General features: G+C 37.9%; 1 protein-coding gene across 6 annotated transcripts in view; it reads right to left on the bottom strand.

Annotated features, from left to right (window-relative positions):
- Positions 1–18,271, bottom strand: part of Rhot1 (ras homolog family member T1) — a 65,416-nt gene that overhangs the window by 11,775 nt on the left and 35,370 nt on the right. For 2 of the 6 annotated variants that reach the window (XM_035447662.1, XM_027426517.2), the window contains exons 12-20: positions 14,261–14,345; positions 13,287–13,432; positions 11,493–11,593; positions 8,793–8,923; positions 7,209–7,292; positions 5,238–5,357; positions 4,120–4,322; positions 2,983–3,078; positions 1,275–1,397 (exon numbers count right to left, since the gene is read on the bottom strand). In XM_035447662.1, the coding sequence (XP_035303553.1) occupies positions 1,275–1,397; positions 2,983–3,078; positions 4,120–4,322; positions 5,238–5,357; positions 7,209–7,292; positions 8,793–8,923; positions 11,493–11,593; positions 13,287–13,432; positions 14,261–14,345 (1,089 nt within the window). The remainder of the gene's footprint in view (positions 1–1,274; positions 1,398–2,982; positions 3,079–4,119; positions 4,323–5,237; positions 5,358–7,208; positions 7,293–8,792; positions 8,924–11,492; positions 11,594–13,286; positions 13,433–14,260; positions 14,346–18,271) is intronic. The other 4 variants (XM_035447663.1, XM_027426518.2, XM_027426519.2 and 1 more) reach the window with 3 other exon arrangements.

Raw genomic sequence — 18,271 nt, 5'->3', positions numbered from 1 at the left:
GCCTTGCATTTCTGTCAGTCACCAAGGTGGAGTCTGGTTACTCCTTTATAAGATGCTTTCAAAGGTCAGAGGCAGAGCAAGGCAATCCCTTCAAAGCAGTGCCTTCAGGGTCTGCATTCTTATTCTGGAGCTGTTGTGTGCAAAAGCATCACCGAAACACTTACAGAATGCCTTCAAAATTAGCTTCCAACTCTTGGAGAACAGGCAGCATTTTACAGGCTCAGCTACTATGTTGGTGGTAACTATATACCATGATTATTTGATCCAGCTAGAGTCTAGCCAGGATACAGATGTGGCTAGAGTATTCAAGGAAGGACCAAGTAGCTAGGCCATCTTAAACCAAGTCTGTTATTTAGCTTGGCCATCTGTTTATAATTAAGCCTGGCTCTTAATGATATTTAGATGACTTCAAAAACCAAACTCATCCTTAAACAGATACAAACTAACATTATGTAGGCTTTTAAACTAAAAAAAAAAAAAAAATCACTGATTTACAAGTAGCATGACCAGAATAAGAATAAAGTTCACTGCTTTAAGAGAATGAATGCATCCCTTTCCCTCCTTCATTTTTGAAAGAATACATTATATTATAGGGCTATGTCATAGTTTAGCTTACTTAAAATGACTTCAATAAGTAATCTGCCTGTTTGCAATAAACAAGACTAATAAACCTGGAGGAGGGGGGCTCAGGATCCAGCACAGCATTATGGCTCTTTTTTTCTTTTTCCATATTCCTTAAAGTCTTTAAAGTTGATTATTACTCTCATTTCCAGAAGTCATGTTCTTTCAGATACACATTCCCCAAAAAGGAATACTGGAATTATAAATGGTTTCAAGGAGAGAGAATCTGGTTCATATTAGTATAGTTTGCACCTGATATATCATAGGAACACCAACTATGTACAATACAATGTTTCTGATTTTAGACTGACATGTCTTTTCCTTACTAGGAAAGTCCTCCTAGTTTACATCTCACACCCAAAAGATCCATGTACATATTATCTCCTAAATGGAACAGATAACTAACTTTCCTAGTAAAAAAGACTCAAAACCTTGTTTTATAGTTCCCAAAATAGAGCTATTAATTTAAAAGACACTATTAGTGATGAATCCCAAACTAAACATTGTCACCACATTGAGACTTTCAGTGGGAATTAGTGGGGGGTCAGTTGACTTGTTGCCTTTGTAGGGAGTAGCTGTATAATAAATACTTATTCACTTTTTCTCTTGTATTTTAACAGAATGCCTGGTACCCAGTAAATAAAGTTAAGAACCTGTTAAGAACTGCAGTGAAGATTTTGTTCTTTACAGATTGCAGCAAGTCTGAGTTGAGGAAGTTCTGACAGATGCAAAATGTACACCTGTTGCAGGTGCACATACAGCGTAACCGGGCATGGCTGTGAAAACACACAGAAGGACAGGGTTGAGTTCTTTCTTACAAATATGGCACAAGTCGAGTGTGCCAACTTAAAAAAAGAAAGATTTAGGCATATGCAACACTCTTTGTAGAAAGGAAAAGGACAGTGTGGGGCATGCTAAAGTTGTGCAGAATTCCACATTTGGTGAAAACATAGTAAGCAGTAATAGTTCTTCCTCCCTATAGGAAATCTAGGGAATATTAGCTAACACTTTAGAAAAATGTTGGAGGGGGAATGGAATCATTATTAGATGAGTTTTAGTGGAATAAATATGCACAGCAATAGATGGCACCCTCATCTAAATTAATAAAAATGAAACTTGTGAGTAAGCCATAGCACCAACTGAAAGGACAAGGTTTGCTAGCATTGAATAACCACTCCCTCCTCTTCCTCCTCCCTCAGCATACACACATGCCTGAAAACCAGGAAGGAGAAGAGTAACAAATACACAAAAGTCAACAGACGAGTATATTCAACCCTGAGAAGATATGAACAACATCGTCTTTAATTCACCAAGCACCCTGGCTCCCAAAGGAAATCAGAGTGCTTCATAAATTTGTACTAGAAGAAATAGAGGGTTAATTTCAGCTACAAAACACAGCAGCTATAAGTATGATGGATGAGACTCTAAGGATGTAAAAATCTAGTGAGCCAATTGAATCAGTTATGAAATTAAAGGGCTTTCTGACTCCTTTCTGGTTGAGTGGTTTCACCGGTTAGCGCAGGCACATGACGTGACCCATTTCACCTAAACCCTGATTACAATGTGGGGACCTTCAATGACTTCTCAGTGGTCAGACAAACAAAGCCATCATACCACCCATGATGAGGTACTGACTGGAGCAGAACCCACTGAGAAGAGCACCATCTGATGAATTAATGCCATCACTTCCTGTGACATCTGATCATTTTTACAGGCTTCTCAGTCAAAGGACTGGCCCAATCTGCCTTGGCTTAGCTTGTGAGAGCTGATGAGACCACAGTGCACGGTGGCATGGTTGTGGGCATTAGCAGCATCCCAACAGTGCCTAACTCCCAATATGAAGAAAAACAAGAATTTTGAGAATCAATAAGATATTTCTTTTTAAAACCTGGCTTGTGATAAGGAATTACATCACTGCTACCAAGACACTGCCAGCTGTCATACTGGAATCCATCTGTGATTTTATAAACTGAATCTGACTTCCACATCCACAAGGCTCCACCCACCAAAAAGGAGAGATGCAAAGTATGCTGAGCAACAGGGAGATGCTTCATGAGAAGTAGTTTGGTATTAATTACATAAGAAGTGTCTATGTATGTACATTTATCATATATACACACACACGAGTTAGCATGACGTGCTTTAGAGACGCAGCTCTAGTCACATTGCAGTTACCTATGAGGCTGAAGAAATACATTGACATAAGAGAGACGGCACCGTAAGTTACAGCTAGGCAGTGAGTCTGACCAAGCAGTGCGTTTCTAGATATTTCTAAATATTAACAGCAAGGAAGGAGATTTGGCCACCCTATAAGAAAATGTAAACAAAATCCCACAGAATCATAAAGAAAAAGTAACTTACAAAGCAGTTTTTAGAAAGACCCAGATTTTTCTCAAATTCTCTATTCTATCAGTGCTGCCCATGTCTCGGGAGAGGCTGCCTCTGTAATGATCCTCTCTGTAGATAACATACATGAGAGTTTTAAAGCAAAGGTAAAACAGAAATAAGGTTTTTTAAATCTTATATTAATAGGAATGATTTGTCTTCCAATACAAATAGAAAGTCAAAGGCTTGCTGCTTTTTTAAAAATGTTTAATAAAATACCAGTATACCATGACTTCAAAAATCTGTACAAATTAATACCTTTTTGGAAAGTTTTGGTCTTTGTTTATAACAATGTTTAATTACTACTGTTGTATTTGATTATACTTTATTCTAATTTTCATGAGAAAATGACTTCAAGGCTAACAGAATAATAAACAGAATATGCTCTAAAGTCCTGAGAAACGCACTGCCTGAAAAGCTGTTTTGTTACAAAACAGAATTTATACAAGCACACTATTTGAGTAGGATGTCATTAAGATCATGCAATTTTTAAGGCAGTTAGTGAACTATGAAGATAACCATAGTTATATGCTTGTACATATGCATGTATAGATATAATAAATGTACATGAAATTTGTGGCTATAATAATGTAAAATATCTAAATAGTGGACATTCCACTTGTAACTTTTTAAAGCACTTTAAAAAAAGACAAATCCTGAATTCAAACATAAACCCAAATTCAATGTAAATTATCAAAAGACTTCAGAAGTCTTGACACACCAAAGAAAAATTAGTCAACAGAAAAATTTAAAAATGAAATTGTGTCCATGTGGAAATGCTTTATACGCATAAAGCGACATGATGTCAACTCCATTTTATCATAGCAGGATTACTGTCCAATACTGGGTGGTATCTATGCTTTGTTATGCTATCCTGTTAAGACAGCTACAGCCTGCTGAAAAAACATACAAGTACTCTAGAAGTACTGTTTATATCATTTATGACATGCAAACCAAACTTGCAGTTGCTCAAATTTTATCCCTTCTCATTGCAAAGTTTCTTTCTGTTGCTGAACAATTTCTATGTGACAAAGATAACCCATGGCTAATGGCATGCATGCAATGTTACTATGAACCATGCAACACGAAAATGAAGACAGAGCAAGTACTTACGGATACATGGCCATTGTTGTCAATTTAACAAAGATATCCTTACTGGGTGCATCAGCAGTGTTACAAGTGAAGGCTTGAGGTGGAGGCATTTTGTGTTTCCTGCAGAAATCAGTAGGTGAGATACTATGTTCTTGTTTAACTTCATGCAGGTCTGACTTTGCAGCTACAATTAAGCAGGGAATTCTGCTGTCCATAAAATGTTGCTATGGAATAAAAAAATGAAATCAAATATTGATGGCAAGTTCAAAAATTACTATTTAACTAAATGAAAAGACTTCCCCAGACAGACAAAGCAACGGTAATTCCAAAGGGAGAAAACGAAGTGAGAAGAAATGTTTGGTAGCACTAGGTCAGTCTCCTGTCATTATGCATAACCTGGACTGCTATTCTGGTATAGGTAACCAAACAGACCTACCCTAATTTTCAATATATACCTATTTTCTATTTTGAAAAGTATCATTTTCTTTATATTGCCACTAGACTTTTACCACATACATTTATATTTATATAGCTGCAGTTATGCCACACACAGCATTTAAAAATATAAAGTTATATCATCTCTGTACTGTAGAATGTAAAACTATTGTTTTTAGTGTTTGCTTAATATTTCATAAGATATTATCTTTTCTGGAAAACCACTCTTCAACTGTTAGATATCTGGATTTTTTTAAAGGTTTTTGATATTAAAAGCAATACTAGGCTAAATACTTTTATACATATAGCGTTCTCCTTCTATAGACTCTTGTCAATAATCTCCAAATGAATGATACATTTTGCAAACCTGTGGTTTATTCCCTTGCTCTGGCTGTTATTCTTCAGATAATGGCAATATACATAATCCATTTGCATTCCTAACAGCCAAGAAGACCTTCCATTAAACGTTCTCAATCAGGAATACACATCAAAGTCACATGACTGGGACTTTGTTGGTGTACAATGAAATGAGGATTCTTCAGGAATAGGGCACATAGATGCATATATTTAAAACAACAACAACAACAACAAAAATCCCTCTGCAGTCTATTTTGTTGTACTTTTCTGAATAGGAAATACCACGCTGCAGACAGATTCATAAAATCCTAATAAAGTTACAATTAATCATGCACATAAGAACAAACCTTAAAAATCCTGGCACAGTATTCAAAGGACTTGGGATTAGTGACATCATATACCAGGCACACAACATCACAAATGATCTCAGCCTTAGTTAGAAATTCCGACTCTGAGATATCGTGCAGCTTGTAAAAAGAAAAAGATAATGGAAACTAAGAATCGTAATATTGGTATAAAGGTGGCTTGAGAAATTTCAAATAAAACATTATGAAAACATGCATAGCCCAAAATACAGAAAATGATTGATTAACAAAGAATAACGTAAGAATATTAATAGTCAGGAATGTCCACTGAGTACTAATATTTAGAACTACATGAAATAAACTATTTAATAAGAAACTCACAAAACCCTTATCAGAAAGAGTAAAATATTATCACATCATAAAATGTACAATATTTGTTCAATATGATTATCTGAGAAACTATTTCCAAAAACAAAGCGTGGATGTTTTCTTTTTTCTTTTTGGTATTTGTGAGACAATAGTCTCAGCTGTCCTGGAATTCATTCTGTAGACCAGGCTAGCCTTGAACTCAGAGATCCACCTCCCTCTGCCTCCTAAGTGCTGGAACTAAAAGCATATGACACCACTGTGGATGTTTACTAATACTTAGTTGATAGAATCTCCCCATAAGGTTCTAACTTGGTTAGAAATTTGTGTTATCACAAAGTTAATTTATTGTGAACCAAGTCTGAAACTGAAACCATAGCATCCAAAGAGAGCATATAATCTTTCTACTGTATTTCACACTATTTTTCCTCTTTTTATATACTACACTCCTCCCTGATAAACACATAAACTTGATTCAGATTATAGAAAAATCACCAAGCACCAACACTGATTTCATACTAACTTCTAGCCAATAACACTAGAATTTAAAATTAATTATTTTAAAGCAATTAGTTGTTGTTTTTTTTAATTTATTAGCATGGAAGGCACATATGTGTTGCATGTATGTGAACATTAGAGAATAACTTTGTGAATTTGGTTTTCTTCTTCCATCTTTATGTGGATTCCAGGGATCAAATTCAGGACACCGGGTTTTGTGGCAAGTACTGATGCCATCTCACCAACAGTAACTTTAAAAAATAAATAAATAAATAAAGCGCTTGGGAGGCAAAGACAAATGGGATCTCTGAGCTTGAGGCCAGCCTGGTCTATACAGCGAGTTCCAGGCTTGCCAAAGATATAAAGTGAGACACCATATAAAAAACAAACAAAATACCTAAAACAAAAACTAAACAAACAGAAAGATTTATGTATTTGTGTGTATGTGAGGGTGGGGAAATAGGGGGTGTTTGAATTTTGTGCATGAGGTTCTTGCCTCTAGAGACCAGAAGTGGGCACTGGATTCTCTAGAGCTGGAGTTATAGGTGGTTGTGAATTTCTGGATGTAGGTAGGTGCTGAGAATCAAATTTGGATCCTCTCAAGAGGAGTACATGGTCTAAACTGCTGAGCCATCTCTCTAGCCCACCAACAACAGATTTCTAAAATCAAAATGGCAGAATGAAAAGGGAAGATTTTTTGGTTTGTTTTCCTTCTGAGTTTCTTATTTATTTATTATTTATTATTTATTATTCTTTTATTACTGTTTTGCCTGTATGTATGTCTTGTGAGGGTGTTGGATCCTGGAGTTACAAACAGTTGTGAGCTGCCATGTGAGTGCTGGGAATTGAACCCAGGTCCTCTGAAAGAGCAGTCAGTGCACTTAACCACTGAGCCATTTCTCCAGCCCTGTCTGATTTTCTTATTTATGGGGTAGCTAACATACAGTTAAGTGCATAAATAGTTTTACCTTTATCTATACTCGTGTAATAATCACACAGAATCAATGAAATTAACATTCCAATGAATAACCCAAAATAAAAAGTACCACACACATTCTACATACAACCATTAAATGAAGCTAATTTATTTCAGACTCATTTAAAAATGTACCCAATACTTCAAGTCTTTGTTATCACAGAAGATCTTACCAACAAGTATTTCTCCTGTCCATATACATAAACAGTGTTAATTGCATAATAGGACTTATGATCATCACGGATTTTCTTCTGTCTCTAAAAACAGAACCAAAAACTTCAGTTTATAGTAAAATATTAAAGTAACTTCATCAGCACATACCTTTGTCCATGTGGGTGTATTACAAACAAAAAGGCATTCATCTCTCTATATATTGCTATTTATCAGTAAAAACGGAACATAGGTTTTATATTTCTTAGTTCTGAGGGTCTTGAACAAAAGGTGCATTTATTTGCATAAAGTAAAAGCAGAAGCTGAAGAGGAAGTAAACAGGATTAGTGAGCATAGACTGTGGACTGAGTATCTTAAATGGTCTGTCTTACCAGAGAACGTCCAGTGTCCTATCTTTTTGTTCTTTTTGTTTTGTTTTGCTTTTTTTCGAGACAGGATTTCTCTGAATTGTTTTGAAGGCTGTCCTGGCACTCACTCTGTAGACCAGGCTGGCCTCAAACTCAGAGATCTGCCTGCCTCTGCTCTGCCTTCCAAGTGCTGAGATTAAAGACGTGCGCCACCAACACCCAGCCCAATGTCCTATTTTTCCAACAGCTGCATGGCATCTCTCTGCTAACTCTGTCTCCCAGAATTCTCTTGTCATAGCCCCACTTATACTTCCTGCCTGGCTACTGGTTAATCAGTGTTTTATTCATCAACCAATAAGACAAACATCTATACAGAAGGACATCCCCCATCAATAGATTCTAGAGCCATCTGCTGGCAAGTCATATGCAATCTGACCTCACATGAGAACCATATGTAAACAGTTTTTTTTTTTTTTTTTTTTTTTGGTTTTTCGAGACAGGGTTTCTCTGTGTAGCTTTGGAGCCTATCCTGGCACTCCCTCTGGAGACCAGGCTGGCCTCGAACTCACAGAAATCCGCCTGCCTCTGCCTCTGCCTCCCCAGTGCTGGGATTAAAGATGTGTGCCACCAATGCTCGGTGTAAACAGTATTCTTAGCCAAGGGAATAGTCAGAACTAAGTATCAGCACTCATTTGATACATGAACTTTATGCCACACTCAGGTGCTTTCATGTGTGCAGTCATTTAATCCCTATCTAAATACTAATTTTCTAAAAGACAGCTAAAACCAGTAAAGCAAAATACATACTTCAATAGGATTACTGTTGCTTTGTTTGTTTAACAGAACCTCACGAAGTAGCTCAAACTTGCCTGGAACTAGCTATGTATCTAAGACTAGCCTCTTGGGTGTACCTATTGTTTATACCTATTAGTGTATAGCACTAATGTAAGTAGGCCAATGGCTTCTAATAATTACCTAAAAGGATAATGTCTATGAAAACTTTTGTAAAGTTATTATTATCTTTTTTTTTTGGGGGGGGGGTTGAGACAGGTTTCTCTGTGGCTTTGGAGGCTGTCCTGGAACTAGCTCCTGTGGACCAGGCTGGTCTCGAACTCACAGAGATTTGCCTGCCTCTGCCTCCCAAGTGCTGGGATTAAAGGCATGCACCACCACCACCCACCCGGCTGTAAAATTATTATAAACATTTGTTAGAAGAAATTATATTCTGACAATCCTCACCATTAGGTTTCTTCCAAGGAGAGCCTGAAGAACTCCGCTTTTCCCACAGCCTTTCACTCCAATTACATTACATCTGAACACATTTCTTTGAGTCTGTTTTTTCTGCAAGTCAATCTTTTTATCTCTTGTTACTAAAAAGAAAAACAAAAAACATAAACATGTACCATTAAGACTCACTAAGCCTCTACTCCACCATCTATAAAATTAGGTATTGGTGCATCTCACTTTTAGAAATGTTTCATTTATAAACAAACATAATGCTGGGTAGTGGTAGTGCAAGCCTTTAATCCCAACAGATCTCTAAATTGGAGGCTAGTCTGGTCTATAGAGTGAGTTCTAGGACAGTCAGAGCTACACAAAAAAAAAATCTCAAAAAAAAAAAAAAAAAAACAAAAACAAAAAAGAAGAAACAAACAAAGCCATGTAATCAGCACAATAAGGCACCATATTTCTTTCTTTTGGAGGTGGTGGGGTGGGGAGTTTGAGGTGGGATTTTCATGTCATCCAGACAGACTTCTAACTCCTTACTAGCTGAGGATAAACACACCTTCACTTTCATCATTGGAGCACCAATGAATAGAACAGAAGTAAAAGAATTCTATTCCCTTTGATAAATAATAACAGAAATTGCCAAATCATGAGCAAAACTAATACAGACATAGAGTGAGATGAGCTTAACTTCACTCTTCATAATATTTGAAATGATTTCTTCTTCTACTTTTTGGCCTCCTGATAACTTCATTCCTATTTCTGAATCCTTTTTAAATATTTACATTAGTATGTATTATTATAGTAGTGGGTCTCACTTTCACACATGGATATAGTGCCCTAAGATCCTCCCCATGACCATCTCATTTCTTCTTTCCCACTCCTGCTGATCCCTGCTCCTTTCCAACCAGTCTTTCATGTCTTTTTAAAAATTAATTTATTTTTTTTTATTTCATGTGCATTGGTATTGTGCCTGCATGTATGTCTGTGTGAGCATGTTGGATCCCCTGGAATCAGAATTATAGATAGTTGTGATGTACCATGCAGGTGCTGGGAATTGAACCCAGGTCTTCTTGAAGAACTGCCAGTTCTCTTAACCACTAAGCCATCTCTCCAGCCCCATTTTCATGTTTTGGTTTTTTTATTGACTCATTAGCATTACTTACAGGAACATGAGGGGTTATTTACAGGGATAGGCATCTTACCACTTAGCAGTGGCTATACCACTAAAGAAAATATCTCCTCCTTCCCACAGCAAGTATTAACTTCCTATACATCCTCAGAGAGGGGTGAGACCTTGTGCAATAATCCTGTTTTCTTTTATTTTTTTAAATTTAAATTAGAAACAATCTTATTTTACATATTAATCACAGTTCCCTCTCCCTCCCATTAGCAACCCCCATCCACTCTCCTCCAGGGAGAGTGAGGCCTTCCATGCGGGATCATCAAAGTCTGTCTAGCCATTTGGGGCGGGGCCTAGGCCCTCCCCCGTGTATTTAGGCTGAGTGAGTATGCTTCCATGGAGGAATGGGCCCCCAAAGTCCATTTGTACACTAGGAATAAATATTGGTTCCACTCCAAGAGGCCCCATAAACTTCCCAGGCCTCCTAACTATCACCCAAATTCAGGAGGCCTGATTTCGGCCTATGCTGGTTCCTCAGCTGTCTGGCTGAGGTCCATGAGCTCCGACTTGCTCAGATCAGCTGTTTCTGTAGGTTTCCCCAGCATGGTCTTGACCCCTTTGCTCATCACTCTTCCATCTCTACAACTGGATTCCAGGAGTTCAGCTTCATGCTGAGCTATGGATCTCTGCTTCTGCTTCCATCAGCTACTGGATGAAGGCTCTAGGATGTTTTTGTTTTTAATTAAAAAAAATTACTAAAAATTACTAATGCTGGGTGGTGGTGCACACTTTTAGTCTCAGCTCTTGGGAGTCAGAGGCAGGTGGATCTCTGTGAATTTAAATTCAGCCTGGTCTACAGAGTGAGTTTCAGGAAAGCCAGGGCTACACAGAGAAACCCTGTCTCAAAAAAACAAAAACAAACAAAAAAACCCAAAGGAAAACAAAAGCAAACACAAAAAAATGAATGTGTTTGAAGCCATCCTGGTTTACAGAGGGAGTTCCAGGATAGGCTCCAAAGCTACATAGAGAAACCCTGGCTCAAAAAACAAACAAAAAAATAAAATAAAATAATAAAAGAAAGAAAAAATTATTGATGTGTATGAGTGTTTGGTCTACATATATATATATATATATAATATATATATATATATATATATTATATATATGATGTCCTGGTACCCATGGACATCAGAAGAGAATGCTGGATCTCCAGGAACAGTTATAGATGGCTGTGAGGTACCGTGGAAGTTTGGAGAACCTAACATAGGTCCTCTGTAAGAACAACCAGAACTCTTTACCACTGAGCCATCTGCTCAGATCCGTCATTTTTTATTTTTATTTATTTATTTATTTATTTATTTATTTTGAGAGAGGGGTCTCATATAGCACAGGCTGGCCTCAAACTGAATTTGTAGCTGAGAATGAATGACCTTGAACTCTTGCTGATACTAGGTATGCAGCACCAGGGATAAGACCCTCATGCACACTAGGCAAGCACTCTATCAACTGAGCTATACTCCCTTCCCCCTAAACTGAAGTTAAAAAAAAAAATCATAGTCATGAGCTAAATGGAATCCATATATACTTACCTGTAATAGCTGAAGCTTGAGACTCTTGTTCCGTCAGTATGGAATAGCCTAGATAGCCCAAATACTCCAGGCAACGCTGCACATCTAAGTAGGTTGTGAGCCTAAAACCAGGAAGTTTACAAGGCTTATGTCCTAAATGAACATTCACAGAAAAAAATTCCAATAACTCAAAAAAAAAATTACCCACTGTTAGGTTTCAGATAATATTTGCCAGGCTTCTCTACTGTCTTATGTGTCCAACTATGACTCTGTGTGTATGTGTCTGTATGTACGTAAATATAAAAGTGGGTATTCACATCTGTGCAGGTCACAGGACAATCTTTGGTATCATTTCTTGGGAGAGGTCTACCTTGTTTTTTGAGATAGTCTCTCTCTAGTCTGGAACTCCCCAAGAAAGATAAGCTGAGGGCAGATGAGGTTCAGGAATCTATCTGCCTGGCTCCACCTTCCCTGAGGGAATGATAAGGACATGGTATATCTGTGCTTTTTTCACACTGGTCCTTAAAATAAAACTCAGGTCCTTCTAAGTGTATTACCAACTGAGCTGTCTCCCCAGTATCCAACCATAACTTTTCCTATACTGCCATTCCTGTGGAAAATACAGGATAAAGGTGAATTCCTGTATTCCACCTGCCAGAGGAAGCAAGCCTGGGCAATGAGCTGCTGTACAGATAAATGCTGGTTACAACCTACAACACAGATACATTATAGTATCTGCTTCCCAGGCTAACATAATATCCTATACACACTGACCAGACAAAAACTAAGCAGATAAGAAAAGGTTTCACAGAAAAGCAAAAAAATATATCCTGAGAGTACCCGAAATTGGTTCTTCTTATGTACTTGGGGGGTGGGAGAGTTTGGGATGTAGCTCACTTGATAGTTTGATCGCTAACAGCACATAAAATGAGTATGAAATCCTAGTTACTTATGAGGTAAAGGCAGGAGGATTAGGAGTTAAGAGCCAATCTCGCCTACATAGTAAGTTCCAGGACAGCTTATGACAGCTAAGACCTGGACTCAGAAAAGGGAGAGAGGACTGGATGGCTCAGTTGTTGAAAAGTAGGCTTACAACCAAGAAAAAAAAGTACGAAAAGGGAGAGACAGTGGGCAGGAAGGAGGGAGATGGGTAGGAAGGGGGAAGGGAAGGAAGGGAGAAGAGTGGGAGAGGGAGAGAGGTGGTGCAGAGAGAAGAGGGAAAGAGAGAGAAAAAATGTTGAAAAGTCTGCCTCAGGTACCTTCCTTGAGGTGAAGCCTGGCTTTCCTAATACATCTACTTCCTCTATGGAAAAAAGAAGCTTTTCTCAGCAATGCTAAAGTAATGATGACATCATGAAGAACAGAGAATTCCCTTAATGCTCTTGGCACAATGCCAACCATGCTCTAAGTAGGTTTTAGATATATCCTCATTAAGTTTTACAGAGAATTAATTAAAAATCATTTTAAAAAGAATGCAAACTCCAAACTCCAGTGCCCAGTAAAATATGCTTCTCCCCATTTGCTGAAGGACTGTGAATAGTAACAAAAGCTCCAGTGTGCTTAATCAAACAAAAAGTACAAAATTTAGTTTCATTTTGATGTAATGCTATTTCCTACAACATCATGGGAAGAAAACAGCCCCTTCTTGAAAAACTTATAAAACTTCCACAGTTCTTCTCAGAGACATGCTGGTTAGAGGAAGCTAGGATTGAAGGATTTGCTAAACTTAACAGAGATACAAAATGACAAGTACAACACCACTATAATTTAAAAGTAACTATGACTGTAGAACAAAGAGATGAGCTCTATACTCACGTCCACTGGGAAAGGAAGCCCTGGTAGGTTATCCAGCCTCTTTCGTTTGTGCAAACTGTGTTATTCACATCTGGTCCCCAAGGTATGTAAGGGAAAACTTTAAATAAATCTTTAAGTTCATCAGGCGACAAAGCACAGTCTCTGTCCTGAAGACACATAAGGAAGTAACATGACATTCAGGTCACTGAGAGAAAAATCCTCAAACAAGCTACCTAGCCTAGTAAAATTATGCTTTGAGAATTTTGCCAGCCATGGTGTAACACACCCTTGATCCCAGCACTTAGAATTTTTTTGTGTGTGGTTGTTTTTGTTTTGTTTTTCAAGACAGTGCTGGGATTAAAGGTGTGTGTCACTACCACCCTGCCTAAAATAAGAACTTTTATATATTTTGTTAAGACATTTCCTCAAGCCAAGCAGTCACCACTTGCAAACTTTTAATCCAATTACTCAGGAGGTAAAGGCAGGCAGATCTTTGTGAGTCCAAGGCCAGTCTTGTCTACAGAGTGGAGTTCCAGGACAGCAGGGATTGTTATACAGAGAAACCTTGTCTCAAAAAAACAAAACAAAACAAAAGATATTTCTTCACATTATGAAGGTCTACTACTTACCAGAAAACTAGATATTTTTAGTCCTAATAAAACAATAAGATCACTGAATTAAAAAGCTTAAAGTTTGGGTGACATATCATAAGCAGCAGGCAGCTCAAAGGATAAAAGAAAATCACTCACAGAAAAATATTTGAGCCGGGCATGCTTTGAGAATTTTGACAGCCATGATGGAACACACCTTTGATCCTAGGACTTGGGAGGCAGAGGCAGGTGGATCTCTGTGAGTTCAAGGTCACCCTGGTCTGAAGAGTGAGTTCCAGGACAGCCAATACTGTTACACAAAGAAACCCTGTCTAGAAACAACCCCCTCCCCCAAAAGAAAAGTATTTGACTATGTACTTTGTAAAACTGTAAGCAAAGGCTTACCAAATCATGTTTGTCAAAGATGCTTTGAAGAAACAAATATGCATGATGATTTAATTCAGTAGTACAATCAGGAGGTATTTTTAGCCTGTTGACGAAATAATTTAAGAATAAATCATTAATCAAAGATTAAAATTTAACAAGAAATGAATAAAAAAATTGAAGTAACTATTTTTTGTAGGATCTGAAGTCACATAGACAGACATTCTTAGGGAAAAGTTTCTGGGGTGATTATGGCATTCCTCAGAAGACTTATTAATAATGTTCATTCCAAAGCAACATATACATATTCTTCCCAATGTTATTAGGGCAGGTTGAAATAACAACCTGGTCGTCTGGCAAAATGCTTGTCTATGCACAAAGCCCTCAGCTTGATTTCCAAAACAATATATACTGGGAGTGACAGCACATGTCTATAATCCAAGCACTCCAGAGGTGGAGGCAGGAGGATCAGGCATTCAAGGGCACCTTCTGCCAGCTTGTACAACTTCAGACCCAATCTCAAACAATAGAAAATTTTAAAAAGGAGCCAGGAGATGACTTAGCAGATAAAAGCACTTGCTAAGCAAGCCTGACAACCTAAGTTTGGATCCCTAATATCCATGCTTAAAAAAACAGGAGCCAATGCAAACTGATTGTCTTTAGTCCCGGCACTCAGGAAGCAGAGGCAGGTGAATCTTTGAGGCCATCCTAGTCTACAGAATGAGTTTTAGGATAGCCTAGGCTATACAGAGAACTCCTGTCTTGAAAACAGAAAAAACAAGAATAAAACAGGGGCCAAAAGATGTTACAGCTGTCTGTAATCCCCTGCTCACATTAATTAACTAACAAACTAAATAAATAAATGTACTAAAAAACAAAAAAAGATACATTTTAATTTTAAAAAGTATATGGTAAAGACTAATACCTAAAGTTGTTTCCTGACCTCCAAACATGTAACATGACACACACCTGCCCTCATAAACATGTACACATATATAAGCAAGTGTACACATATGATATACACACAAATAAATGAATATTAAAGGTAGGGGCTAGGAAAATATTTCAGTAGTAAAATGTTTGTCATAAAAGCATCAGAACCTGAGTTCCATCCCCAGGACACAGATAAAAAGACAAATGTTTTTTGATGTTGGTTGGTTGGCTGTTATTTGAGACAGAATTTTTTTGTGTAGTTCTGGCTATCCTGAAACTAGCTCTGTAGACCTGGCTGGTCTGACAGAGATCCACCTACCTGTCTCCCAAATGCTAGGATTAAAGATATGCACCACTACAACCATCAGATATTACACTTTCATTATTGAATTCTTACCCTAATATATATGCAAATAATATATATATTATATATACATATATATTAAGATAATATATATGTTATTTGCTTATATATATAAGCAAATGTACCAGTGGGTACAATATAATATGCAGAAAGAAGAACAAGAAATGGTCAGTATTAGGGGATGAGGAAGGACTAAGTGTAAGTAATGAACATAAAGGCAATTGTCTTTCTAGTTTTAAGCATTCACAGATTTTTCATTTTTTGGTAGTAGATTATATTTTTTATACACTTATAAATATAGACACAGGGCTAGCGAGATGGCTTGGCACTTAAGAACACTGGACTGCTCTTCCAGAGGTCCTGAGTTCAATTCCCAGCAACCACATGGAGGCTCACAGCCATCTGTAATGAGATGTGGTCCCCCTTCTGGTATGCATGAAAACAAAGCACTCATATACATAAAAATACATGAATAAACAATTCTTAAAAAATACATAAGTAGGGGCTGGAGAGATGGCTCAGTGGTTAAGAGCATTGGCTGCTTTTCTAGAGGTCCTGAATTCAATTCCCAGAAATCACATGTTGGTGCCTTCCTGGGGCCTGCAGGGATACAGACAGAACACTATATACATAATAATAAATAAATCTTTAAAATATATATTAAATATTCATGCAGGGCAGTGGCAGTGCATGACTTTAATCCCAGGACTCAGGAGGCAGAGGTAGGCACATCTCTGAGTTCCAGGCCAGCCTAGTCTTAGAGTGATTTCCAGGACAGTCAGGGCTACACAGAGAAACCTTGTCTCGAAAAATAACAACAAAAGAAACAAAGAAAAAAAAAATTCAATGGTGTAAGTCACAACTATGGGCTTAATATTAATGGTGGTATTGTAATGAATTGAAATATGGAGATAGTATTTAACAAATGTCAAATGTAGTAAGTTGGGTGTTAGAGAAATAACAAAATATGCTTCCTACTTTAGAATTTTAAAAAATTATTTCTGTTTATTTACTGTCTTGGAATTTTTCATTATTTATTCATTTTTGAGACAAGATGTCACTGTTAAGACAAAACCCACCTGTACATTTGTTCAGATATAATAAGGTAAGTGTAAAATCTGCCGGTTGTTGTGGCACAAGACTTTGTAGCACTCAGGAGGCAGAGACAGATGAATCTCTGTGAGTTCAAGGCCAGCCTGATCTACAGAGCTAGTTTCAGGACAACCAGCGCTACAAAAACTACACAAACCAAAATGACCCTGGACTCTGTAAAGGGACACTAGCTCACTTGAGCATGTGGCTCTGGCAGGTCTTGCCCTTCTCCCTAGTTTCTTCTGCCTTGATAAAAAACTTTAGATTACATTCCTAAAGCTAGCCACCAAGGTCTATTCCCTTATTTGGCTACTTCCTCCTCCTAAGGCTGACTACCAAGGTCCAGCTATCAAAGTATTGGCGTCCAGCAATCAGAAGCATCCTTTGTCTCTCCTAATTAACTTGCCCAATTAAAATTAGATACTTCATCCTAACACAAGGTTTCCCCTTGTACCTTTGTTAACTGCCATTTTCCCATGTGCCACATCCATCTCCTCTCTACCCTTCCCCTTCTCCCTTCTCTATCTCCTGTCTTTGTCTCTCCTGTCTGTCCTTTGCCTTCTTGGGTAAATAAATTTCCTTTGTGCTGAACTTTTCCTTTACCTCTGAATCATGTCTCAGCCTCCCAAGTGCTGGGATGATAGGAGTATACCAACAAGCCTGACTAATTTTTATTTTTAGGTGTGCTGGCTAGTTTATGTCAACTTGACGAAGTAGAGTTATTGGAGAGGAGGGAGCCTCAATTGAGAAAAATGCCTCCATAAGACCAGGCAATAGGCAAAACTACAGAGAATTTTCTTAATTAGTGATGGATGGGGGAAGGTCCAATCCATTGTAGGTGGGGCTACCCCTGGACTGGTGATCCTGAGTTCTATAAGAAAGCAGACTGAGCAAGCCATGGTGAGCAAGCCAGTAAGCAGCACTCCTCCATGACTTCTGCATCAGCTAAAGCCATTCTTGAGTTCCTATCCTGACTTCCATTGAAGATGAACTGTAGTGTGGAAGAGAAAGCCAATAAACTTCTTCCTTGTCAAGTTGCTTTAGCCATGGTGTCTCATCACAGGAAATAGTAACCCTAAGACAACTGTCATGGAATATTTGTGTTTATTTATAGACTACAGTATTATAAATTCATATCTGTGCTAAGTGTAGTGGTGTACATGTCTAATCCCAGCACCAAGGAGGTAGAGGCAGGCAGATCTCTGTGAATTCAAGGCCTGCCTGGACTACATAGTAAGTTCCAGGCCAGTAAGGGCTACATAGTGAGGAAAAAATTACTTATCTGTATAAAATATATGATAAAATCATAATAATTAGTACTTCTATCTCCTCAAATACCATCATGTCTACATGTTAGACACCCTTAGACATCTTTTCTCTAGGGATTTTCTCTCTTCCTTTCCTTTTCTTTCTTTCTTTCCTTTTGAGTTTGGAGACAGGATTTCTCTATAGCTTTGGATGCTGTCCTGGCACTCGCTCCGCAGACCAGGCTGGCCTCGAACTCCCAGAGATCTGCCTGTCTCTGCCTCTTGAGTGCTGGGATTAAAGGTGTGCACCACAACTGCCCAGCTCCAAAGATTTTCAAATGTATAATTATTAAGAACTATAGTAGCCAGGCATTGGTGGCACATGCCTTTAATCCC

The sequence above is a fragment of the Cricetulus griseus genome, chromosome 7 (genome assembly GCF_003668045.3).
Source record: "Cricetulus griseus strain 17A/GY chromosome 7, alternate assembly CriGri-PICRH-1.0, whole genome shotgun sequence".
NCBI lineage: Eukaryota > Metazoa > Chordata > Mammalia > Rodentia > Cricetidae > Cricetulus > Cricetulus griseus.
Note: the sequence above shows the minus strand (reverse complement) of the source record. Positions and strands in the feature narration are given on the sequence as shown.